Source organism: Opisthocomus hoazin, chromosome 16 (genome assembly GCF_030867145.1).
Source record: "Opisthocomus hoazin isolate bOpiHoa1 chromosome 16, bOpiHoa1.hap1, whole genome shotgun sequence".
Taxonomy (NCBI): Eukaryota; Metazoa; Chordata; class Aves; order Opisthocomiformes; family Opisthocomidae; genus Opisthocomus; species Opisthocomus hoazin.
The window spans coordinates 14,491,256-14,516,340 of NC_134429.1; the positions used below are offsets into that span (position 1 = coordinate 14,491,256).

A 25,085-nucleotide genomic window follows, 5' to 3' on the forward strand; every position below is an offset into this window, starting at 1 on the left:
CATTTGAAGAGCACTAGTTAAGGCCCAGTCCTGCCCGGGCAAAGGCACCAATATCAGCCAATCTGCATGAGGTGTGGACAAGATTTCCTGTGCACAGAAAGAAAAAACAGCTCAGATGATGGAAAGTTTCAGGCTGTGGGAACAAATGAAGTGGCTCTGAGGGAAGGTGAATATCAAGACGAGGAAGTAACCATCGTCTTGGGAACTTCTGGCTGATGCCTACAGGCTTGGCCATTTAACTAGTTCTGCTGCATATAATAAAAACACAAATTAAGACCTTCCTCGAGGGCTGCTCCTGCCATGCAAGGTTCAAGGAAGCGCAAACACTGTGCAGGGAACAGCAGCCCAGCAAGGAAACCCCGCAGGCTCTTCCCACACTTCTTTCTACTTTCCCTTTTTCTCGCCTTTATTCCAGCAGCTTTAAAGCACAGGTCTGCCAGCGGGTCTACACCAGCTCCTGCCCTACAGCGAGAGATGGGACACAAACGACTTTTCCATGTTCCTGCCACTTCTACACCTCCGTGACTCATTCTACAACCTTGTTTTTCACCTACGTCTCTATTTCGGAGACAGAGCAAGCTGCGGTTCCCTCACAAATGTCACAGCCTCCCTGTCACTCCCCCAGAGCCTCTGCTCCCCAAGGGACTCCATCGCACGGGAAATCCCAGCCCCACACTACAAAGGGACCCGGGCCCCATAGCAGGCGGCGAGGCAGGGCCTGGCCCCCAGCCTCACACTGTGCCAGGCTCCAGGCCTCCAGCCCCACATCACACTGGGCTCCGGGCCCCACAGCGGGCAGCAAGGCAGGGCCTGACCACCCAGCCCCCCACCGTGCTGGGCTCCGGGCCCCACACCAAGGCCGGTCCGACCCCCCAGCGCCCCACAGCACAGCCCGGTGTGGGGCAGCGACCCCCCTGCCCTTTCTGTCCCCTCCCAGCCACTTCTGTCCCGACCCCCCTGCCCTTTCTGTTCCCTCCCAGCCACTTCTGTCCCGACCCCCCTGCCCTTTCTGTTCCCTCCCAGCCACTTCTGTCCCGACCCCCCTGCCCTTTCTGTTCCCTCCCAGCCATTTCTGTCCCGACCCCCCTGCCCTTTCTGTTCCCTCCCAGCCACTTCTGTCCCGACCCCCCTGCCCTTTCTGTTCCCTCCCAGCCATTTCTGTCCCGACCCCCCTGTCCTTTCTGTTCCCTCCCAGCCACTTCTGTCCCGACCCCCCTGCCCTTTCTGTTCCCTCCCAGCCATTTCTGTCCCGACCCCCCTGCCCTTTCTGTTCCCTCCCAGCCACTTCTGTCCCGACCCCCCTGCCCTTTCTGTTGCCTCCCAACCATTTCTGGCCTGACCTCGCCTATCCCGACCCCCTCAACCATCCCCGATCCCCTCAGCCATTCCTGTCCCCCCCTTATTACCGCCCCCCCGGGTGGGCGGCCGGAACGCGCCGCTCCCGGAACGCCGTCGCCGCGGCCGCTGTTGCCGCCGGGCCGCGGCGGGGCGGGGGACGGCGGGGAGTGCGGGCGGCGCAGGCGCCCTTCTCGCTCCCGGCGCCATTGCGGCTGCTCCCGGCGAGCCCGGCTCCAGCGCCCCGCGGCCCGAACATGGCCACCGACTCGTGGGCCCTGGCCGTGGACGAGCAGGAGGCGGCAGCCGAGTCGGTGAGTCGGGGGCGGCGGGGGGGCGGCCGGGGTTGGGGGGGGCCTTGGCGGCGGCCCGGCTGGGCCCTGAGGCGCGGGGCCCCCGGGACTGCGCCGCCGCCGCCCCCTCACAGAAAACAGCGAGCGCCGGAAAGCCCTTTTTCTCCCCATTTTCGGTTCTGGCGCATCCCAGGGGCAGGGAGGGCCCTGTCCTTCCTCTTCGCGGTGGGCCCTGACGGCAGCACCGCCTCGGGGCGTCCCGCAGGCCTGGGGTCTTCCTTCAGGAGCAAAAAAAACCCCTTTTCCTTTTTTTTTTTTATTTTCTCTTTTTTTTTTTCAGCCTCTTCTTTTTTTGAGTATCAGAAGGGCAGGGAGTCCGCTGTCTTTCCCCCCTACCCTATGCCCAGACGGAGCCTTGTCAGCAGCACCGCTTCAGAGGTGCTCACCGAGCCTGCAGTCCTCATCCAGCAGCCAAAAAAAAAAAAAAGAAATCCCTTTTTCTCTCTTTTTTTTTTTTTTGAGGCGTTGGGGTTTGGGGTTTTTTTGAGCCACTCAAGTGCTGCGCTGTAGCGTGGAGAGTGGTAACTCGGCCGCTGGCAGTGCAGGGAGACCCTCGAGGCTCCTCTCCCGTCACGTTTCTGGTGGGAAAACGAAGAGGGGCTCGTCCTGGGACAGCTCGCCTCGCCCGGGGCTGCCCTCAGCTCCCATTTCCATCTGGGAATGTGAATTTTCTCCCATTTGGCATTGCTGGAGCTATTGGGGAGCAGGGCCGCAGGGACAGAAAGCAAACCCCTTCTCCGTGTCATCATTACAGCTTAGAAAAAGTGGTGCTGGTTTTAAAACTCTTGACATCGAGTTTGTCTCGCTGGTGTCATCTCGTTCGCCGTTGAGCCTGGGTTTTCACTGTGCGATCAGTTGTCACAGGTGGTGAATAGGAAGCCTTGATGAAAGCTCAGGTTTTCCTGGCCGTTAGTCAAGCAGAGGTCCTTTGCAGGACTCTGATTTTGTGTTTTCCCTCACTTGTAGTTGAGCAGTTTACACCTGAAGGAGGAAAAAACCAAACCAGATGCCAACGGTGAGTTGCAGCCGCTCAGACGGTCTTAGAATGGGCGGGATATTTTTCCGTTGGGTTTGGAGTGCTGCTGCCAAAGTAAATTCCCGATTAGTCAAGAAATTCCAGAAAAGGGAAACATAAAGCTAAGATTAAATAGCAGCACAGACTAAATATCCAGCTCGTGCGCTTGTTCTGCTGGGCTAACTCTTGTCAGTCATGTTCTGTTGCGTTCAGGGAGCTGTGTGGGCAGAGTCGCTTGCTGTGGTTGATAAACTTCACTTTGGCCATACGGAGCAAGCTGTAACTTCGGTTTCTTCTGCGCACCAATAGAGCAGGGCTGTTCTCGTCTGGAAAATGAGCTGTTTTGTAGCTTTCCCCACAATATTGAAAACCTAAAACTCGGTGGGTGTGGGCTGCTTCCAAGGCCTGACCTCACATCGGCCCCAAAAAACTCTGTTTTAATTTAGGTGCTGTCATCAAGGCAGATGACAACGTAGAGAAGACGGAGGATGAGGAGAAGGGTAAGCGTCTGGAAGAATGCTTTGGCAAGGAATGTTGAAAAGAAAATTTGTTTTCTATGTACTTAAAGTAAGTCTTATGTCTTGGGATGGATGATCTTGTATGCTGCCCCAAGGACTTAACTGTAAGACATGTCCTTCCTCCCTAATGCTTTTAAAGCCATTGGGTCCTGTAGTAACTTGGGAGACTCCTGGATTAGAGTGGAGAGGAGTAAGGGGATAGCAGTGTCCTCAGAGGCAGGACTGGATACAGGAGCAGTTGGATAACCTGGAGCTGGAATTGCTGTAGCAACCAACGTGTTGCATTTATGAAATGGCTGTGAAGAGGTGGGTAACGGCTCTAAGTCCTTCAGAAGGTGGCTTAAGAGACCCTTGCTTTAGAAACAGATTTATTAGCAAAACCCCAGAGTGCAGCAGTTCAACCTTCCATTTTGATCTCGCTCACGGAGAGTAAGCCAGCCCTCGCTGCATTGCAGCCCTGGAATCTTTCAAAGTACCGTTGGTCCTGAAACTGTCCTTAAAAAGACAAAAAAACCCACCTAAAAGGTGTCTTCCCACATATCAGATAATAGTAAGGCTTTAAGAGGCTTTTAACACTGTCCTACCTTCCCGTTAGGTGCTGAGCTATAATATTTTGAAATAGCAGGGTTCTGTATCTGTTAAGGTCCCTCTCAAAACAGCACTGACTTTGGTTTGTCTTCCTGGATGTTAAATGTGGCTCTCTGGCATGTCCGGATAAGTGTTTCATCGGGAAGTTTGGGATCTCCGTAGCAGAGAATTTCAGTATTTGGATGTGCTTGACCTTTTTAACTGGCTCAGTAACGCAGCGTTTCGGTGTGAGCGACACCTGACATGGGCTGCGATTTATTTTTCTTTTTCTACCTCCTTTTTGAACAGAGGACAGAGCTGCCCAGTCCTTGTTGAACAAGCTAATCCGCAGCAACTTGGTTGACACCACAAATCAAGTGGAGGTGCTGCAGAGGGATCCCACATCGCCTCTCTACTCCGTGAAGTCTTTTGAGGAGCTGCGGCTGTAAGTGCCTGTGGGTTCAAAGCTGCTAGAAGGGTAGTGCTGAGATGAGCCAGAGACTCCTCTGCGTTGAGCTGTTAATACCTGGGAACAGAAATATTAAAGAGGCTCCCTGATGACTCTCTTTTTCCACTCAGTTGTAGGAAGCCTCGTTCTTGAGCTCAGGGAGAGTAGCATTGACTTACTTTTGGTGAGACTGCAAGAGGAGATGGGAGGTTGGAGCCAATCAGATAGTTCGAGCCTCCCCTTGTGTCCTGATAGATTCCATGGCTGTGTAGGAGATAAAATACTTAAAAGTGCATGGGTTTCTGTTTCAAGTTACTGCGAATTTGTCATTCATAAATTAGCATATCATTTATTGTATTATTTAAATGCAAAGAGAATTATTTTATCTTAGTGCCTTGTGAAGGCTTCCATCTGAAACAAGCTCGTTTCAAAGCCTGGTCTCTGTAGAGCTGGCATTGCTTTCCATAACTGGCTCTAGCGACGCTATTCTGAATTTTCATGTATAGTTTCTGAATTTTCATGTATGATTTGTGGCCTTTGAAGGCACAGTGGAGCTTGCGTGTGCTAAGCTGGATGAGGTGAACAGAGGAGGGAGGGCCATCCTTCCACAGCTACTGTCACCGGGGTTATGAGAATTGCAAAGTGAGACCTTTTCTGTGTCAGAGGTGTCATTATTTCGCCACCAGTTCTCCAGCAAGCGTGGGGAGGCTCGGAGCAGGTGTTCCAGCAGCACGGCAGTGTTTTGGGAAACACGAGATTTGTTTTATTGGCAGAAGTAATGAACACAACCATCTTCTGCTCCTGGTCTCTGATGGTTGTGAAGGTCTAGCAGCAGCAGTGAACAGCACAAAGGGAAAAGCTTATCTTTTCTCTGCCAGCGATACTGGATTTATGTACTGGAGAGACTACGAGCGTTAGTACGTTCTGACCCTTCCTATTGAATACCAGTGGAGCTTTCAAACGAGGACAGCTGTATTTAAGGCATAATGGATTTCTGGTTTTTTTTAATGTGCTAAAGAGGCTCTCCTGTTGGGATTGTTGTTGGTTATGTGGATGGTCTCGGTTTTGTTGCTCTTTTGCAAGCTCCACGGGGAAATCGGAGCTGATGAGACTTGTCACTGTGAAATGTCAGGATGTTGTGTCACTTTGTTAGTGGTTGAATGGCTACAAAAAAAGCTGAGGTCCTGTAGTGCCTGTTAGTCTAATTCCCATCTTTCAGAAGCCACGCAATCCCAGTGAGTTAATGATGGGGGCAGCCAGACTAATTGAGTCTTCATTTTGTTATGACTTGGTGCGTCCTTGGCAACTGTTGCAGAGTTGGGCTTTGTATGTCCTTGCTTCTGAGCAGCACAAGGTTACGTTTTCAAAGAGCTTTTGTTCCAGCCACCGTCTAAAAAGCATGTTGTGCTGAGTAGGAAGTTCTTAACAGCGGGAAATGGTGGGCAGGAAGCCTGTAACCTGCTTTGAAAGGAAAGCCCTTGCTTCTAAGCACCACTCACAGCACTCCAGTAAGTACTTGCAGGTCATCGGCTAGGAGTTTGCTAGCACCAGAACTTGAATTTTAGGTGGCTCTTGGATCACCTTGTCTACACAAGTGTCTGCCGAGACTAGAAAGCTCCCGTGAGAAAAAGCAATTGATGAGCGTTTGAGGACACACTTCGGGTGGAGTGCTGGATTATAACCATGGATCACTCGATGTAGTCGCAGTGAACTGGGTTCATCAGTCATTTACCAGTTCTGTGCGCTAAGCCAGGAGGGCTCGGGTGTTGTCAGTATGTATTGCAGAATCCATCACCACTTACCGAAGTCCTTGCAGTGATTTCATGGCGTTACACATCGTTCTGTTCCTCATGTACAGAGGTCGCTTTGTCCCGTATTTGAGTCTTCAAGGAGTGATTTTTGGTGCCGAGATTAGGCATGGCTGAGGAAAAGGGACTGGCCTAAAGGACAGGATTAATGCTCTCTGCTAGGGGACTTCCCAGGATTGCCTGAAAAGCTGCTTTAGAACAAGAAGCCCAGCGCTAGCCTGGGAGCTGTGACACACGGTTTTCCATGTAGCTGTGAAAGGCAGGCGAGCTGGCTGACTTACTAAATTGAGGGGGTTTTGCAAAGTTTTCATTCCAGACTTCCTGCTGTCACTTGTTGTAGCTTCCAGGCACTGATCGTAGTCACTTCACCGGTGCTGTTATAGTGGGTACGCAGAAAGGGGCAGCTCCGGGTCCAGTTGCAAGGTTTTTTCTCACCTTTTTGTACACAACGGAAAACCAAATATACTTTAATAGGTCACGATATAAAAACTCCTATTTTCAGGAAACCACAGCTCCTGCAAGGAGTCTATGCCATGGGCTTCAACAGACCATCTAAGATACAAGAGAATGCCCTGCCCATGATGCTTGCTGAACCGTATGTACACGTACTTCCTACTCCCTTCCAGTATAGGAAGGGTTTGAAAGATTTAATGTACTATGACTGAACTTTGGAGGGGAGGATGGTGACGGGGAAGCTGTCCAGGCTGTGGTGAAAGGGTGCCCATGCCACGGCGTTCCTGTGGTCACGAACTGTGTGACAGCAGCCCTGGATTTGTCCCTTTCCTGGGGCTGGTACTGGACACGCAGTGCCGTGGTGTTCAGTCGAGGTCAGTCTGGTTTTCCTAGTCAGTGTAGGGAGGAATAATAAGGCTGCTGTGGAACGTAGCTCCAGAAATCCTGGCGGGGTGGGAGTAGTTGAGATGCTGCGTTGTCTGCGTGGCTGGTTTTCCTCTCTGTGCCCATGAGCTGAAGCATATGAAGGATTAAGACACTAGGGGGAGATGTGCAAAATGGAAAAGTACTGTCAGATAATTGCAGCTTTCCTTCCAAATCTCCATAATCAAGAGGTGCCGAAAGAGAGAGTTGGTAGAGGGCAGAAACTAACTGCTGCCCCGTGGAGCGTAGCTGGTCAAGTTAGGCACCAGTCCAGAGCAGTGGTAAATCTAAAAGGTATTAAAATGCTACTCGCTGCATTTTCTTTATCGTTCAGCCCCGTGCACGTGTTGTCCGGGTGGTTCGTCTGGTTGAGCTCATGTCTGCTGTATGTTCTGCAGCCCACAGAACTTGATCGCACAATCTCAGTCCGGTACTGGCAAGACGGCTGCCTTTGTCCTGGCCATGCTCAGTCATGTTGAACCTGGGAACAAGTATCCACAGGTGAAGTTTCTGGGATGCGATGGTTTCGGGGGGTTTCGCGGTGGTACAGTGCCATCTAGCCAAGTGGCTGGGCTGCTGTTGAGACCTTGGATAGTAAATTCCTAGCTTGATGAACCCGTCTCTGTGATGCCGTTTATGTGAAGTGCTTCACAGGGGCTGGTGATTCGGGGATCTACCAAAACGCCTTTAATGCAAAAGGCGTGGATTTTGCTCACGGCTTGTTGCTTTCAGTCCCTCCCTTGCGTCACTCAGGATGGCATTGCTCTGTGGGGTGCTAAACTGGGGGGATATCACTCTGGGACAAATTAAATCAGAGAAATACTGTGGGCTGAAGGGGGTTAAGTAAGTGGAATTTGGGATGGAAGAGAAGATGTCTGTGACAATAGAGCAGATGATGCCCAGAAAGGGGCTTTCTTAAGCTGATTTCCATATGAGATAGTTGAACGGTTTTACCAAGGCTAGAGTTCTTTCCTTAAAAAATGCTGTTCTTATCTCTCAGTCTAACTGTAGATGTTAGGTTCCTTGTCACTACTGTCCATATATGTCCGCCAGCAGGGCACCTGCACTCTCAAGCCTGAGGAGCAGAACTGAGGGCAGAAAGCCAGCAGCTAGGTCACTGTATCACATCGACTCGTTCCCCCAGTTTCATAATGCAGAACTGATGGGCTTTCAGAAACTGTTCAGCTGCTTGCATGTTCGTCTTCAGGAAAACTTCAGTAATAAGCATTTTTAAAAGCAAGTGTGATGGTGTTGCCCAGGATGTTGGTCATCTCAAATGCGTTATCCTTCTGTCCCTCCAGTGTTTGTGCCTTTCCCCAACATACGAGCTGGCACTTCAAACAGGAAAAGTGATTGAACAGATGGGAAAGTTTTATCCAGAGCTGAAACTTGCGTATGCTGTTCGAGGCAATAAATGTGAGTAAGGTGAAACGCTACCAACAGACTGTGAGAAGATTATGTTTCTCATGTACAGTAGAGTAAACAAACAACAGAGCAGTCGGGTGGTGAAATAGCCTAGTTCAGAGAGGGGCAGAGCATTTCGCTGTCTGTGCAGCCATCTTACGACAGCTTTCCTTTCTGTCTCGGCAGTGGAGAGAGGTCAGAAGATCTCCGAGCAGATTGTAATCGGCACACCCGGCACTGTGCTGGACTGGTGTTCCAAACTGAAATTCATAGACCCCAAGAAAATCAAAGTGTTTGTTTTGGATGAGGCCGATGTGATGATAGCAACCCAGGGCCATCAGGACCAGAGCATCCGCATTCAGAGGTAAGGACTCGGTGTACGTTGCCCGAGGTGGGTTTTGTTTCTTTTTATTATAGCTATTTTGTAACGTAGGGACAGCAGGGCTAGATTCTTGACCGGTGTCTTCACCGATAAAGCAACAAGATTAAAATGATATATTTAGCTCTAATCCAGATAGTTAATAGAGGCAGAATGTCAGGGGATGACAAGCAGTTTCATTTTCTTACAGCATAAAAGACTTGTCCCTGGAGCAGGGTTTATTCATTTTTAAGAATGCAAGTCTGGATGCCACTGGTCCATGAGGGAGCAATCAGGTGTTGGTAAGATTAGCATTAGTCTTTCCAGCCACCGAAATAACTGGCTCTGAGGTTAGCGTTCTGCTTTGCCCGTAGCATTAATCCCATCAGGGTATCAGGGGGGTGACAGTGTTGCGTGGGAACCCTGCCCATTTTGCTCTCTTTTGCAGGATGCTCCCCAGGGACTGCCAGATGCTTCTGTTTTCAGCCACTTTTGAGGATTCTGTGTGGAAGTTTGCTCAGAAAGTTGTTCCTGACCCAAACATTATCAAACTGAAGCGAGAGGAGGAAACACTGGACACTATTAAGCAGTATTACGTTCTGTGCAATAACAGAGAAGAGAAGTTCCAGGCTCTCTGTAATATCTATGGCGCTATCACCATTGCCCAGGCCATGATCTTCTGCCACGTGAGTCCTTCTGGGGAATGTTAGTCACAGCCACCCCGTTAGTGTCTGCTATTGCAAAAAACCTGGCCAGGCACACTTTTCAGAAAGAAACGGAGAACATGAATTGCCCTTTTCTGTGGCTTTTCTGGCTCCCTTTGAGTGAAATCTTGAGAGAGCCATCATGGCACTAGCTGGTTTGTTTCTCTGGGTTTGTCCATCCAGGTCGTTGTTATTCTTGCAATCCTCTGAAGCAAAGACCAGAGTAAAGCGCAGTTTTCCAAAACAAATTATTACTCAGAACTACTGAAAAAACCCCAAACCGTGAGATCGGAAAATGGTTAAAAATAGGGCAGAATGAGGGATGGGGAAGTCTTGTAGTTCTGCAGCTGATACACAGCTTTTCCTGGGACTCCCATTTCCCTTGGGTAACTGGTGATATAACTCTGGGGTCTCCCTGTGAATCACATAGAGACTTGGTTTTTTTTTACCCCTGGAAGCCACCGTAATAACTCTTAGGAAAAAAACAGTGCTGACAGCACCAGAGCAGCCACGTAAAGCTAACTCAGACAGGACAAAACCTGTATGTGGAGTCTGCTGCAGCAGTCTGCTTTTAGGTTGTCTCGAGATATAATAACATCAGACATAATCAGAGCTGAAAAACCCACCATAATTGGAAACTGTTCAGTTCGAGACTGTGTAGAGCCTCTGTTAGATTTCAGAACTACATTCAGCTCAAACCCTGACATTTTCCAAGCTGAGTAGTTTTGTTTACGTGACAACGCTTGTGAGTTTTTAGCATACATATGTAATCCCTCATAGAGTGGAAGCTGAGGAGCAGAGGACAAAGAAAACTTGTACTTTTCTTAAAGAAGGGTTCCTGTGGTGGCAGATGCACACTTTCCTATTTCTGATACGAGGGCTGGGAGCAGTTTGTAATAGAGCGGGGGTGGGAACAGCAGGTGGGAGCTGTTTCCTTTCGAGATACAAAAACTGAGCAGCCACAGAGATTCCAGTCAGCCCCCGAGAGGTTTGTTCCTGCTTTACAGCATCAAAACTTCCTCCCAAAGATGGGCCTCGCTTTGTGTTTCAGACTCGGAAGACGGCCGGCTGGCTGGCGGCGGAGCTCTCAAAGGAAGGCCATCAGGTGGCATTGCTCAGCGGGGAAATGATGGTGGAACAGAGAGCCGCGGTGATAGAGCGTTTCCGAGAGGGCAAAGAAAAGGTGCTCGTGACCACAAACGTCTGTGCCAGAGGTAGGGCATGGCAGAGCTGGGCCAGGCAGGGGCAGAAGCAGCGGTTTCCAAGATAAGATACGGCTGGCCAGCTTACAGAGAGAATTCATATCCTCAAGTGTTTTAGTCTGGAGAAATAGGGTCCTTAAAGTAATTCCTGGACTTGTGGGCTGCTGACTGTGCATATAAAGATGCCTGTGGGCAAACACAGGATTCCGTGTAGCCTTCCTGCAGCTTGAGATGACAAAGTCCATCCTGTGAGAATTTTATGCTTCTGGCACCAAGCCTGGCTTGTACTGCTGGCCCTCAGTGTTTAAAATAAACATATTCCGAAACACAGAAATCTGAAAAGTAGTGAACTGCAGTAGGAACTTGTGTTGCAATTTGACATCCCAGAACAGTTAAGACAACATAGTACTTGTCAAAAACAAGAGGCCTTTACAGCTTCAGAGGGGAGGAGAGAGTTTCCAAAATATCAAAGTGCTGGTTAAAGCATCCCTGACTGCTTTTCCGTTAGCCACTGCAGTGGGATTCTCTGGTGTTACAGCTAGTTAGTTTTTATTTCAAAGTGAAGTACCCTGTAAGGGTACGACGGGAAAGATGCATTTCAGAGTTTGAGACTGGCTTTTAACTCCTCGCTCGAAGCGGAGGCAGCCATGTGGCAGCTCTCTGAAAGCTGTTGGGTGACCTGGATGTGGTGCCCAAACCACGTGCAGGTCAGGCCAGAGGAGGCTGTTCCCGCTATAAAGTGGTTTGAATGTAGTTCTGTAATCTGACACTTTCTTTTTATCAGGGATCGACGTAGAGCAAGTCTCTGTTGTTATCAATTTTGACCTCCCTGTGGATAAAGATGGAAATCCAGATAATGAGACTTATCTGCACCGGATTGGACGTACAGGTCGCTTTGGGAAGCGGGGACTGGCTATTAACATGGTGGACAGCAAGCACAGCATGAATATTCTCAACAGAATCCAAGAACATTTCAGTATGTACCCACAGACTTTCTCTAAAATTAGATGTTATTTCTGCAGAATTTTGACTAGCTGTATACTGAGCTAGTCAGATACCCAGATCTCATGGGTATTTGTCAAGCCTTAAACTGACCGCAGAAGAGCACATCAGCTGCGTTTTGTGTGATGTCACTTAGGATTGTGAACTGCTACATATGATAGGAGCAGAAATCAGTCGTCTGCTGGCTACCTAGATAGTCCTTAAAATGGATGTCCCAGAGACGGGGAACGTTTGAGTATCCTGATGTGCCTTTAATAAAAGAATAAAGTTTTATGTTGTAGTTTTAAAACCTGACTGAATGTTTCATGGATAAACCTGAACTCCTCAAGACCAGCTAAAGAAAGCAGCTTTCCCTTCTCTGTTCTGTGTTACGAAATCTGACTTATCTCTCATCTTTCCCAGACAAAAAGATAAACAAATTGGATACTGACGACTTGGATGAAATTGAGAAGATAACTAACTGAAGAACAGCTGCTGGAACTGGTGTGGACCCTGCTGTGGAAGCTCTCCCACTACAATTGGATCAGCGTTCAGATTGGCACGCCTCTCAGCTAGTCCCGACAGGACTCTTTAAGATATGAGTACACAAAAATTACCTCATTTTAAAAATTGCAGTTGGACTTCAAATTGTGCAACTATGGGGAGGAAGAGGAAATGTTTACAGAAGCTTTTAACATTTCTTAGTTTAGCCTTAAAACGGGAAGATCTTCTGAAATCTAAGAAACACACTTGCTAAAAAATGGGCAGTATGTAATTATCTAAAACAAATCTTAAAAATAAAAAAGCTTTATTGCCTTTAATTGGAATGAAGTTCAGCATTACCCTGATCAGTTAAAATTCAACAGCTGAATATATAATAGACATTGTAAAGAAAAAAAAAAGAAACACAAAGAAAAAAAAAAACCACAAAAAAATCCAAACAAGGCAGCTGGTTTTTGGCTAAGTACTCAACTTGTACAAAATAGGACGTCATTCTCTTTGGCGCTCCCCTGAGCTCTTTGAGACTCATTTCTGGCTTCCTGATGGATTTGCCCTGCTTTTCCTTATGTAAGTTGTCCTGAGGATGTCTCCAGTAGCTCATATGCGCAAACACAGGTGCCGTGTTGCTTTTGCTGGGCAGTATTTTCTTTTAATTTGTCCTTGGTTCGTTAGACTGGCCACTCTACGTAAAGCGGTGCCGTGGTGACAGTGCTTAAGTACATGCTCTAGAAGTTCATCCAAAGTGTTTAACCTCACCAAGGTAGAGGTGGGTGGGGTGTGGAGAGAGGGGCAGTATGAAGGGAACTGTACTAATTAATTTTCTGAGTAAATTCACCTCCATAAAATACTAATGCCTGTTGGAGTGGGGGTCGGTCACCTTAAGCAGGTGGTGCCAGTTCTAAGATGCTGCTGTGAAGCTCAGCGTGAATAGTGTACAGAACTGCTGGGCTTCACTAATCAGTAGTAGGAATAAAGGAAAAGAAATGATAGATTGTATTGACCAAAAAAAATACCTTTAGGACACCAAATTTCCCTGCTACAGTATGTTTCAGTACCAGAGTTTTGAGTTAAATTGCTCAGCCGAATTGCAGACGGGAAGCGTTCCACTTTCATTGTGCTCATAGTGCAAAACAGGTCATGAGTCCCTCGCCCCAGGGTGATCCTTGCCGGAGAAGGATTGATTTGCAACTTCTGTGCTCGGGTCTTTAGTTCGGCTGGGACCATCCTCGTGCGCACAACTGAAAGCCTGTGGGTTGTTCCCCCAGCCCGGTTTCCAGGAGGAGGCAGCTCCTGAACTAGAACTTAGGGTGCACAGCTCTTTTTGGGGAAAATGGGACATGCGTGGGCAGCCATCGGCCTGCTACTCGGTGCAGGAATCACTTCAAAACAAATGTATAAATTGTAAATTTAACTAAGAATTTTCTTTGCAATTTTGGCCATCATATTCTGTTCAACGACAGGAACATGGATCCTTTTACCAAGTAAAAAAAGGCTCATTTAAAATGTACCTAAAATTTTAGGAAATTGTGCACCCTTTTATCAATTTGTATAAAGGCTTTAGTGAAAAAAAAAACCAACTGTTAAAATTAAACTTTTTGTATTCTGGGGTGTATCTATTTTTATTCTGTTGGAAACCTATTTAAAGTGGCAGGTGAGTGAGTGCTTGCGTGTCGAGTGGAAGACTTGTTTCAATCACCTACTTTAATAGTACAGCTGAATGACCTCGTGACAGCAGAGTACTGGGTTGAATTGTCATGAAAGCTGCTGCTGGTCCTGTGTGCTGTTTCTAATGTACTTTTAATTGGAATAAAGAACACATACTGAACGATGCCTCCGCTAATTTCTTGCGTGAATACTTTGTTGTTTGAAAGCCTCAGGTGAGGACGTTCCTAGCCTGGAGTCCTGGTGAGTTTTCTATTTATGATCTTCTCAAAGCATCCTGTGACAGACTGAACTTCACCTGATTTAATGCTGAAATTCTGAAATTCTTTTTAAGAGTTTCCACAAGGAAGCTCGTTAAATGATACCGCACAGTAAGTGAGGTCAGATAAATACTGTTCTTCCCCCCATAGTGTTTCTTGTGCTGGACTGAGCAATTGCTGCTAAGAACTCCCCTGCATGCACACTGTGAGACTTTGGAAGGGAAGAGAAGGAGAACGGGGAGAGAAAGGAGGTGTCTTCCCTGCACTGTGCTTGCACAGATCAAGACTTGATGTGGTTTTTAGAAAAGGAAATAATTAAAGTGCACATCTTTGGAGATGGCTGTAGCCTGCATGAGTCAAAGAACTAAGCTCTCTTCATTCAGCTGTATCTTAGATGGAGATACTCGGGAGGAATATCCTCCAGCATGAGAAGTGCTGGCCACTGTGATCCAGGTTACTTTTGTTCTGCTGTTGGTTAAAGCTTCAGCCCCTGTACGCTCTCAGAGCTGCGTGGCAGTCACCGTGTCTCTGTGGTTAGCAGCGGACAGTCACTGATGCAAGGGGTTTCCTTCTTTGCTGGGACCCTGTATTTAATACAGCGCAGAGATACAAAGTGGGAAGGCACAGGCAAGATGGTGTGGGCGGCAGCTGACCAGCCAAAGACTGGTTTGGGCAGTCCCCAAGACATTTGCTGTCAAAATAACGGCATTTCTTGTTTAAGAGGAGATGGTGATGGCTAAACCTCCAGTTCACAGAAATCATTTTAACTTCAAGTTTCCACCTAGAAGGTTTTATTGGTTGTCCTACCACACAGTATGAAAACACTCTGAAGCTTAGGAGTAACAGCATACACAAAATCACTTAATGCTGACTGAAACACAGAAAATGGTTCCTGTCCTGGAACTAAGCAAAATACTGTGCTCCCCACTGAGGTCTGATTAAAAGCGCCCGTATGTTTTGATATCCTGGTCTCCCTGAAGACAGGGACTGCTACTGTGCAATTACCTTCGCCCGCAGTAGCATGTAACACCATTTCATCAGGTGCTGTTTTTGTAAAGGTGCTGGACCCCCAAGACGTGCTTTAGAAGGAGATGCTACGCTCGGTCAACACCAGGATCAGCCATCCACTACTAGTACTGTTCCGAGTTGGTTTGGCAATTACACTGACGTTAAAAACTGTTTGGTTCACCTCAAAATATTTAAACTAGCATGGCAAATGGTCCACTTTTTGAGTAGATTGAATTATTGCCTTTGAACCATAAGAATTTCCAACCTACATCTTTTTTTTTTTAGCACAAGCACATAGTGTCTATATAAAACCTGCCAAGTTACCCTACCAGCCATTTTTAATGACGGTTTAGTAAAATACAGTCTACTGCCTGAGCCAATTCCTCAGTCACATCCAATTAATATATTTTTATTTATATTCTTATAAATTCTTATTTAAGAATTCTGAAAGCAGCACTTGCTTTCTCGGACTGACTCATTTCAGTGTAAAAGTGTTTGGTAACATCCCAGCTTAACTATCCAACTATTCTTATCTATGGATCACGCGAGTTGAATGAGAAAAGGAAAAATAAGTAGAAAATCCTGCCGCTCACCAGTACAGCCAAAATAATAAATATTTGTTCTTAAAACAGTGATGTGGTCACACTCTTAAAAGCTGCACTGAGGTTATCCAGAAAGAGCCGAGCCCTCTCGGGTTAACATGATATTACTGTTCTTTCCAGATGGTTTTCAGGTTTGATCTCCTTTTCAGTCACTCTTGAGAAGATGTTAGGATGATGATAACCTGCTGAAGATGGTCCTCCAGAGTAAAACAGTTCTGTTTCTACCTTCCCAAACAGGTAGCTCTGATTCCAGATCCGCTCTGGGAAGCGGTACCTTCCTGAAATGTGGAAAAGCACAAGGGGAGAGGTCTTGGAAACGTCAGTCTTCGCAGAACATCAGCAATTTCAAAAAAAAAACCCAAAAGGCCAAAAGTTGGTGGTGCTCAGGAAGCAATTTGTGATGGCACACGTGAAAAAAGCAGCTATCTACGTAGCACGTACTGCACCTGCAATACACATAGACACAAGTCGGCTTCAAGGGGAATTCTTGGAAGATGACAAGATGAATAAGTAGGAGGCGGCCCAGGAAACATCAGAATGTCAGTTTTTTGGAAGAAGTAATACATCCCGCTCAGCAGAACAACCCACGGCGGCGTGGCGGTGTCTCTGCACGCCTAAAGATCCGCATCATGCTGCTCTTCCTGTTGGATGCACAGCACGGACTTGTGGAGAATCCCACATTCGTGGATGGACCTCGTGAGGTCAGAGAAACTCCTTCGGGGCACCTCCATCGTTTCAACACTGCAGTGTTTGTATTTGGCCGACATTTTCTGTTCTGCCACAGCAAGGACCATCTGGAGACTGTCGGTGGGCTTGAAATGATGTTCAAATCTCTGACCAGAGGGAGATCGAATAGCGAGCAGCAAGTGCGACTCTTCTTTTGGCGGCTTTTCCAAGTTTTCCAAACTTAAAGTCGTTGTCGAAGGGCTCTCTTGTCCCATTTTCCTTCCTGGCTTTTCAGGAGGGCTCTGCGCGTGTGAGCCTTCTGCATCAGGGACGTCGCTTTCCAACAATACGCTGGCAGATCCTTGTTCTCCAGAAAGAGTTTTGGTTTTCTGAGCGTCCTCCTCCGCCCCCCTCACTTTCAGCCGGTCGGTCTGTTCGGCTACCGCTTCCACAGCCCCGCTCCCCACGCCCTTCTGGCCGATGGAGGGGAGCACCCTGTACTTGTTCAGGGAAGAGGAGGTCCTCAAAGGCACTTGCTGCAGGAGCTCTGGGATTTCCTTGGGAGACACCTGGCCGGATGGGAATGCCAGTTTTCTGGACGATGCTCTCCGGCTGTTCACTAATTTGTGGGGAGCTGCTGGTGGCGGGGCAGGTGGCACTCGGCAAGGACAGGCTTCCACGCTCTGAGAGTAATTGAAGCTTGGCCTCGTGCGTCCCTTGGCAGATTTTGGCCTGGTGACGTGCATGTTGACGGCGTTTGTCCACAGGAAAATGGCTGTTGTGCTTGAAGGGAAGTAGCAGTGAGATGGTGCTAAGTTCAGGAAAGCCACTGTGGCCATTGCTTCTCAGGGCACCTGCGGACAGGGTTGCAGAGGGAGAAGTTACAGGAATTGGCCAGGAAGCTTCTGGAGAGCGTAATGTCCCTATAGCTCCCACTTTTGTGCAGCATGTCAGCTAATAATAGCAATAAATCTCGTGCATCACTGTGTAGGCAGGCAGCAATCCTACGGTTCAGTAACGGCTGAGTCAGAGGCAGTCGGATATGAGCATTTATAGCTGCTGGCTTTGTCAGGGATTGTTTAAAGTTGACCCAGAGCATCGGGAAGTTGTGCCCTTCCCAACTTACAGAAACTTTATGATGGAAAGAACAGAAACATTTTTTTTCTGAAGCTGGAAACTCAGTGAAAATGGGACATGAGTGAACTTCAAAGCATAGATCTGGCCTTTTCGCTGTTCCTGCAGTGACAGATTAATTTCTCATTGCGGACTTTCAGGTAAGACTGACCGCATTTCACTTTTTAAAAATCTCAGAAGACCTTTGAGATCAAATAAGTCTGGTTCAACACAGAGAAACCCATTCTGACTCCTCCCGTGACCAAAAGCTGCTTAACAGAGATCGATATCAACTCCCTGTTAAAGATGAAGCCCCATTCTGCTGTGTGTTCCCCAACTTCAGCTGCACTCAGACCACTCATGCTTTACCAGGACAAAGACATCCAAAAGCCCAGACAATCTGGCCACAACTTCACAACAGCATTTTGCAGAAGTGCGACAGGGTCACACACCTCCTCTTCCTCTTCTGTGGTTTGCATAGCAGGATTTGTAAGGGGGTAAAAAAAGTTTCAACTTTGATTGCCTGTTATTCTCCAGTAATGATAAAGTCAGACTCGCCTGCTGCTCATCACCCCACAACAAACAAACAAAGAGAAGGGAACAGCCACTGTGGTTGTTACACAACCTTTTGCCAGCGATGTGTTATTTAACGCTTGGTTTCTCCTCCTCCGCAGTGCAATGGAAGCGCTCAGCAAGCCAGTGCTGAGCAAAGCCAAGGCAGAGCCCCAGCACACAGGCACGCCCCAACCAGCACCAGTACGGAGCTGCTGGGGGACAGAGAGATCTGTCCTTCAGTAAGCCTCGAGCAGAGCTACAGACAGGGACACACCACCCAAGTCACACATCAGAGTGTCCTTGGAGCCTGGGGGAGGGGGAGGGTGCCTTTTGTGTACGGCCTCCAACAAATACACTCCAAGGCAACAAGCTGTAGTTCCGCATCCTCTGAAGAGGAACCCCCTGAGCGCATTGGAGCACTTGCCAGATATCAGCAGTTATACTGCCAGTTCAAAGAACAAAAACCCCAAACCAATGAACCTGCCTGAAGCCACGCCAGGAACCTCCTGAGCAAGGGCCTGTACTGCTTCACCACAGTGCATAGTAGACGTTTTGCGTGAGGAGCTGTTTTAAATACAGTGTGTTTTATGTTCGGGTGCCTGGCTGAGGGGCTGGGATGAGGAACTGCAGTCAGGGAGCCCTAACATGGTGACCCCAGCACCTGGTCCTACAGCACAGTCCCAGCCCCACAGCATTGCCCAGCTTCCAGCAGAGCCCTCAGCCCCACAACTAAGCCTAGTCCTGGCCTCACAGCATAGGCCCGGCCCCGCAGCCAGGCCCCGGCCCTGTAACCCATCTCCACAGCCCCCCGGCCAGGCCCCAGCCCTGTAACCCATCTCCACAACCCCCCAACCAGGCCCCGGACCCTACGCCCCGGGCCCGCCGCCCCTCACCTGCCGCCTCGGGCCTCCCGCCCCGCCGGCAAACACAGCCGCGTTGCCACGGCGACCGCCCCACTTCCGGTCTCTCGCTAGGCCCCGCCCCGCAACCACAGAGAGGAGTTGGCTGGAGCGCCGCCCGCCGCGGTCCTCCAGCCGCCATGTTGCTGCTTGGGTACCGTAACCGGGCCGGGGAGCGGGCGGTACGGCTGGGAGCGCCGGGCCTGGGCTGCCGTGCGGGCTCTGCGCGGGGACTGGGCCTCGGCCGCAGCGGGCCCTGTCCCGGGCAGCGGTCCCAGACCCTGTAGCTGAGCGCAACGCCGGGGTCGGCCCTGTCCCTCCCGCAGGAGCCCTCGTTTCCCCCACCCCACCCAGAGCCGAACCGCGCCGTCCGCACCCCGCTCGAATGGCAATTTTCCAAAATAATTCCAAAAGAAAATGGAATTTTTCTTTTTAAATCCTGAAAGTTTAAAAATACGGTGTATAATGCCCTCTCGTCAGCAAACGCAGCAGGAGGGGAGCAATGGGAGTCGGTTTTAACCCCCCCATGACAGGAGTTTCACGGCAATGCGATTAAACCGCTTGACCTGAGCGATCACTGAACAAAACTGGACAAATAAACACCAAAGCGTTCAGTTTCGATGAGAACGCCTTTAAAAAAATGACACTTTGCAACCAAGATGCCAGCCGGGCACCCACTCCAGGGGGGGAGTCCCCACCGCCCGGGCTGGGAGCGACCCGCCTTCGCTGTGGGACCAGGCGCCGGAACGCTGGCGTTTCCATCTCTCCCCGTTAATCCCTGTTCAAACCCGCTTCTAGTTAACCAGATGCTTCTCCCGCTAACAGATGCCCACCAAAGGCAGCAAGAAACAAGCAATAATTAAGATAACTTATCTACCATCAAATGGGGAATCTCCACCCTGAGGACAGGGGAAGATCAAGGCATACCCACGCGCTAAAAAAGTAAGAAAACCGTTGCCTATCAGCTCGTCCCATCCACGGGATGTTCAGCGATACCGCACCGAGGACACGTGCTTGGCAGATCAAAGCTGCGGGCGTATTGACATTTCAGTAAGGCCCTGAGCAAACAGACCCGCGGGTCGATACCCCCAAAGTTCCGTATTTCCAACGAGATCATCACTTCCACGGGTGGTTTTTAAGCCCTCGGGTTTCTGGCTCGATTGAAGAGAGGGTTTAGCTTCGCGTGCTCACTCTCCTCAGATACTCCGCAGGGAGGGAGGGCGTAAAATGAGGGGATTTGGTTAAATCCACCTGTGGATCCCCAGTCTGCGTGATTGCAGCCCTCTGGTCTCTGTTTCGGCCCCTGGTCGGTGCCTTTCACGCAGGTTTAGCCAAACTCCACAGCAAAAACTCAGGAGATCGGGGCCGGCTTTCCCCATCAGCAGCAAACCTGCCCCGAAGGGCAAGGACCTGCAACGCCAAAGCACGCAAGCACGAGCGGTGCAGATAATGAACACCTCAGTGGGGAAAATCTTCTCTAACAAAAGTTTTTTGTGGATGAGATGGGAAGGGGATGCTTAATCATCAGGGACGCCGCGGTTTTAAAAGTCCAGTGGGGAAAGCAGGGGGTCTGGCCATCAGCGTGATGCCCATCGGTTGGCACCGTGGCATTTCGAGGTGGTTAAGCCCCTCGGCACGCCTGAGTAGGGAGGCAGGCGAGCTGTTGCACCCATCCTTTCCTTATCACGCTTGGATGGCTTTTTATTCCACTTGGCAGCAGGAAATAAAAGGTTAGAGGGAAGAAAAGCCCCGGGACAGACATCTCTGCCAGCCTCGGAGGGCAGCCGGGAGGTGACGTCTCGTCTCTTCCGGCGAGCAGCTTTGGCGGCTCCCAGGAAATTCAAGAAGGGATTTTCTTCATGAATACAGAGCCCTGAGCCATGTTCTCACAATCCCCCCCAATCTTCCCTAGAATTGTGGTTAATTACTGAGGGTGGAGCCCTGCATGCGCGCCTGATACGAGGAGTTTGTGTGTGTGTTTGCTCTCGGCCCCACGGTTTCAAGGGAAGATAGCAGCTTTTGTTTCTTATCTCCTCCGGTTTTCTGCCTCCCTTGTGTCTTTGTATCATATCTCAGTTATAGTGATTAAATAAACTGTATTCAAAAAGCATTCCAAGTTGGGTTTCCATGGCCTCTCCAGCCTTCCCTGCTGCTGATTTAATTTCGCAGACCCCTTGGTCGCGCAGTCCCGGAGTCTCCCATGCCCTGAGGGCAGGAGAGGAGAACTACAGACCCACAAAATGAGACCGCAGCAGTCACCATCGTCCCTTTGCCTCCCCTTGCCGCTCGGCGTGGCCAGATATGGATGCAGACATGGATTTGAGGGGGCAATTGCAAGGGAAAAACCCAAGAGAAACCTGCTTTGGGATAACACCAAGGCCAAAGTGCCGCCTCTGCAGCTGGAACAAGGATGCAACGACCTCTGCGGTGCCAGCTCTGCACCTCCTGGGCATAAACCGCTTCCGTCCTGTCTCTCCAGCCACCGAACTCCACGGCATTTAAAACCACGGCCAAGATCTCAACTGGCCTCATCCAGAGGCCGCGTCGGCCCAAGATGGAGACGGCTTTGTTGCCCAGACGACGAGCAGCAGTGAGGTGACAGAGGGAGCGTTGTCACTGGTGTCACAATGCTGTGGGGAATCTAGTGTTTCTTGGGAAGGATGGGAACCTTCTCCTTTACCAAGGGGCTGCTCGGCGAGCCCAGCTCTGCGCTGAATACTGCCGTCAGCGCAGATAGAGGAGGGGGTGGACCCCGCCATCTATATAAAGCAAACCCACTAAGCCAGCAGTCTCGGAGCTGCAAAGTCCAGGCGGGGTAAGGAGAGGGGGGATTTTATTGCCCTCTCATTTCATCAGGCAGCTTGGGGGGCGGTGGTGGGAGGCTGCAGACGGTGAGCTTCTCCATCAGCCCTGGGCAGGACAACCACTGTGTCCCTGCACACATCCCTGCCCAGCGCCGCATCCCAAAACCAGAGTCGAAGGGCCTGCTGGGCGTCAGCCGTGTGCGGTCGGGCACGGCGATGCCCTCCCAGCGCTGCACATCCACGGGGACACCGATGTCACCGCACGGTGCTGCCAGGGCGCACCCGACCGGCTCCGTGCCCCTGGTGTGGGCACAGGGCAGCGTCTGTCCTACCCCGGGGTGCTGCTCATCGCTTGCCTTTGCCATTTCCTCCCCCAGGGCCAGCCCGAGGATGAAGAATCTCCTCTTTGCCGTGCTCTTGGCTTGCGGTAAGTGCCCGGGTTTCACCAGGCCAGACTGGGATCTTGTCTGCATGGCAAAAAACACGTACAAACCCAGAGTCTGTGCACAGTTCAGGTTTTTGCTTAGATTTTGCAGTTTCTCTCTAATGCTTTGTGTAGCACTGCTGTAGTCCTGGAGTTCTTCGTGATGGTGAGGCTTTGGGATGCTCAGATCCGTATCCATTTTAAGAGACCCTGGAGCCTGTCGTCACCCACTTTCCTGCCTGTGCCAAGCCCACGGCTGATCCTGGCAATGTGGCGTTGCCGTCTGCAGGACACAAGCGTGGCACAGCCTGTATGGAGAGCAGTAATATCTTCTGCCAGACTGAATCTGCAGAAACCAGGTGTAATCCTGAGGGGGGCTTTTGGGGCTTCTCATGGTTCACATGCCTGAAAGGATGTATTTCTAGCAACGCCAGACTTATTTAGTTCCTCTGCCCGGTGCGAGGTGCAGGGAATGCTGCCAGCCTCCTTGCTCCGCATCAGCATGAGCCTGTCCCTCTGTCCCTCCGCAGGGCTGCTGCTGGCTCGCGGCAGTGTTTTGGAGCTGGAGCGGATGATCAAGTCAGCCACAGGGAAAAGCGCCCTGCTCTCCTACAGCTGGTACGGGTGTTTCTGCGGCATCGGGGGCAGAGGGACCCCGGTGGACTCCACTGACCAGTGAGTACCTGGAGAAGCATTGCCACTCGCCGCCCTGGTGCAGGGTGCGTGGGGGTCCCTAAAGCAGCTCCTGGCTGGCAGCCTGCCGGCACTGGCATGCTCCAAGAGGGGGTTCTGCACCGTTACCCAGCCACGTATTGCTGCTGCCTTGTCATCCCCTCCTCCCGGTCACCTTAAATTTGAGGCTGGACCTTCCTTTACCTTCCAAGGGCGGTGAGGGAGGGCTGGGGGCAGCGGTTTGAGGCCGTGTGTCCCACAGGTGCTGCCTTGCCCACGACTGCTGCTACAGGAGGCTGCGAGAGGACAAGTGCAGACCCCTGATAACCCCCTACTACTTTGATGTCACCGACGGAGACATCGTCTGCAGTGAGTATGGCTGAGTGGGGGGTCCCATGAAGGTGGGGAACCAGCTCTGCTCCCCACGACCCCCCAGCCCCACAGCAGGGAGGGCATCTCCCTCGGGGATGAAACCAGCCTGACGCCCAGTCGGGTGTACATAGGAGGTGTTGCAAGGGATGTGAGCAGGCTGGAGAGGAAGAGCACCATAGCACGATTCTTTATGTGCTTCCCCTGGGCTGCTCCAGGCATCAGGGGTGCTCCAAGGGCACCCCATCACAGATGCCAGCTGGAAAAGCCACTGCAGAGCACTGTGTTTCTTCCCCTCAGGTAACGAGCAGAGCTGGTGCAAGAGAGAGACCTGCCTGTGCGACAAGGCAGTGGCTTCGTGCTTCGCGAGCACTTTGGATTCCTACAATAAATCCTACCGCTTCTATTTCAAGCTGAAATGCCAAGGAAGTAAGCTGCAGTGCTGAGGAGGAGAAATCTGCACCCAAGTTTGCAGATATTGACTTGCTTTCCCCATTGCTACAGCAAGAAAAGCCCAATATGGGGGCTGAACAGAGCTGGAGCCATCAAGGCTCCCCACAAGGTGATGCTCAGGGTGGGAAGGGCATTCACACATTACGGATGGAGATCCCCCAGTTCCCAGAAAGATACATCAGCTTCTATTTTTTTGTCCCTTCCTCCTTGCTTTTCTCTCTTGTTTTCATTTCCCAGCAAAGATAATTGAATAAAAGGTATTCAAAATTATTCTCCGTAGTGTTTTTCTGTAAGAGCCATTGAGATTGAGGCTGTGCGATGGTGGCATCTGGGCTGCCGAGTTTGGGGAACACTTTTGCATCTCACACCAGCTGCCTGACACCCCAATACTTTCAAGTTCCCAACAGCAGACCAAAAAATCCAAAGGTCCAATGGCAGCTGTAATTCACAGCCAGTTATTTGTTCCTTCCCTGATCAGGTCTGTCCTGCTGCAGAGCAATGTTGCTGCTGCTGGATCTCTGCTACGGAGAAGCACTTTGCGTCAAGGAATGGGGAAAAATAAATACTACCAAGTAAAACTCCCTGGGGTTTGTTAACCCCCAGCGGTGAGCCCTGATGGCAGTCAGGTTTTTTAGCTTCTCCCAACAGCCCTTCCTGCTAGCTGAACTCACTCCCAGAGCTAAAACTCAGCGGTGCATTAAGGGGCAGGCAAGATAAAGCCAAAAGATATTTTTGCATGAATAATGGAAGTGGGAAAATGTGGGAGATGATTTGAGGTTCTCTTCTGACACTTAGGTGGCCAAAATTAAGGCTGAAGAATGGTTTTCCGTAGAGGAGAGAAGTTTTCAAAGCCCCATCCATCCCAAGGCAGATGCTTATGTAGGGGATCAGTTAAGTTGGTGACTAAATGGTTTCTCCATAAGGGATGAGTTCTGCATAGGTGTTGCAATGAAGAAGTGGAAAAATCATACAGAGATAAACAACCTGAAGTTGCATTAACTCATCCCAAACCATCCATTTCGCTTCGTTCTCTTCTCACAGTGGGCGAGCGTTTAACCATCCAGTATCTGCATAACCCCATGTTTCTGTTTCTGGGAACTGCACGTTTAAGGATGCTTTTATTGTTGCCTATATACTTTTCCCAGAACCAATAACTCACCCTGAACTGCCTTTGCAGCGTGGCCGAAGGACAGCTCCCAAACCGTACGACCCCTTGAAAACCCCAACCCGCTTCGTTCACGGCTGCCGGGATGTAACAGCTGAATCAGAGCTATTATTTCCCCTGCCAGGTACGGCACCGTGGTGCTGGGGAGGGTGGAGAAAAAGGTCCTCAGGCATCTCCAGCCAGGGGCAGAGCATGTTGACTTCCTCCTCGGGCTGGAAATGTCACTGCATTTCCTGCTCATGTTGCCCAGTGACGGCCCCCGTGCGTGGGGTACGGAGCCGGGGCGTTGGGGGGATTTCTAGCATTCCTGTAAAGGGGAAGGACGGTGCCTTCTCCTTTGCAGAAAAGCCCAGTCAGCAAGAT

The 25,085-nt window shown here is 50.1% G+C and overlaps 3 protein-coding genes across 3 annotated transcripts; 2 read left to right on the top strand and 1 right to left on the bottom strand.

The window, feature by feature from the left end:
* The first annotated feature begins 1,487 nt into the window (after positions 1-1,487).
* On the top strand, positions 1,488-13,895 carry LOC104335952 (ATP-dependent RNA helicase DDX19B). The gene is made up of 12 exons (XM_075437230.1): positions 1,488-1,649; positions 2,655-2,703; positions 3,150-3,203; positions 4,098-4,233; positions 6,547-6,639; positions 7,319-7,421; positions 8,222-8,336; positions 8,511-8,688; positions 9,131-9,368; positions 10,438-10,600; positions 11,373-11,564; positions 11,993-13,895. Exons 1-12 carry the CDS (start codon positions 1,593-1,595, stop codon positions 12,052-12,054), a joined length of 1,440 nt encoding a protein of 479 aa, XP_075293345.1. The 5' UTR covers positions 1,488-1,592; the 3' UTR covers positions 12,055-13,895.
* Positions 13,896-14,139: 244 nt separating this feature from the next.
* On the bottom strand, positions 14,140-18,912 carry UBXN10 (UBX domain protein 10). The gene is made up of 2 exons (XM_075437309.1): positions 18,830-18,912; positions 14,140-17,122 (listed from the first exon to the last, which is right to left on the bottom strand). Exon 2 carries the CDS (start codon positions 17,105-17,107, stop codon positions 16,217-16,219), a length of 891 nt encoding a protein of 296 aa, XP_075293424.1. The 5' UTR covers positions 17,108-17,122; positions 18,830-18,912; the 3' UTR covers positions 14,140-16,216.
* A 3,083-nt stretch (positions 18,913-21,995) lies between these two features.
* On the top strand, positions 21,996-23,550 carry LOC104335954 (group IID secretory phospholipase A2). Its single transcript, XM_009941757.2, has 4 exons — positions 21,996-22,066; positions 22,594-22,738; positions 22,998-23,104; positions 23,405-23,550. Exons 1-4 carry the CDS (start codon positions 22,030-22,032, stop codon positions 23,548-23,550), a joined length of 435 nt encoding a protein of 144 aa, XP_009940059.2. The 5' UTR covers positions 21,996-22,029.
* The last annotated feature ends 1,535 nt before the right edge of the window (positions 23,551-25,085 follow it).

What these genes read in the sequence shown, in the direction of transcription:
- UBXN10 (XM_075437309.1), bottom strand. Translation starts at nt 17,107, where the DNA reads ATGGCCACAGTGGCTTTCCTGAACTTAGCACCATCTCACTGCTACTTC.
- LOC104335952 (XM_075437230.1), top strand. Translation starts at nt 1,593, where the DNA reads ATGGCCACCGACTCGTGGGCCCTGGCCGTGGACGAGCAGGAGGCGGCA. An exon ending in AACCAAACCAGATGCCAACG is followed by an intron (nt 2,704 to 3,149) that starts GTGAGTTGCAGC and finishes GTTTTAATTTAG; the next exon opens with GTGCTGTCATCAAGGCAGAT. An exon ending in TGCTGTTCGAGGCAATAAAT is followed by an intron (nt 8,337 to 8,510) that starts GTGAGTAAGGTG and finishes CTGTCTCGGCAG; the next exon opens with TGGAGAGAGGTCAGAAGATC.
- LOC104335954 (XM_009941757.2), top strand. Translation starts at nt 22,030, where the DNA reads ATGAAGAATCTCCTCTTTGCCGTGCTCTTGGCTTGCG. An exon ending in CCGGTGGACTCCACTGACCA is followed by an intron (nt 22,739 to 22,997) that starts GTGAGTACCTGG and finishes TGTGTCCCACAG; the next exon opens with GTGCTGCCTTGCCCACGACT. An exon ending in CGACGGAGACATCGTCTGCA is followed by an intron (nt 23,105 to 23,404) that starts GTGAGTATGGCT and finishes TCTTCCCCTCAG; the next exon opens with GTAACGAGCAGAGCTGGTGC.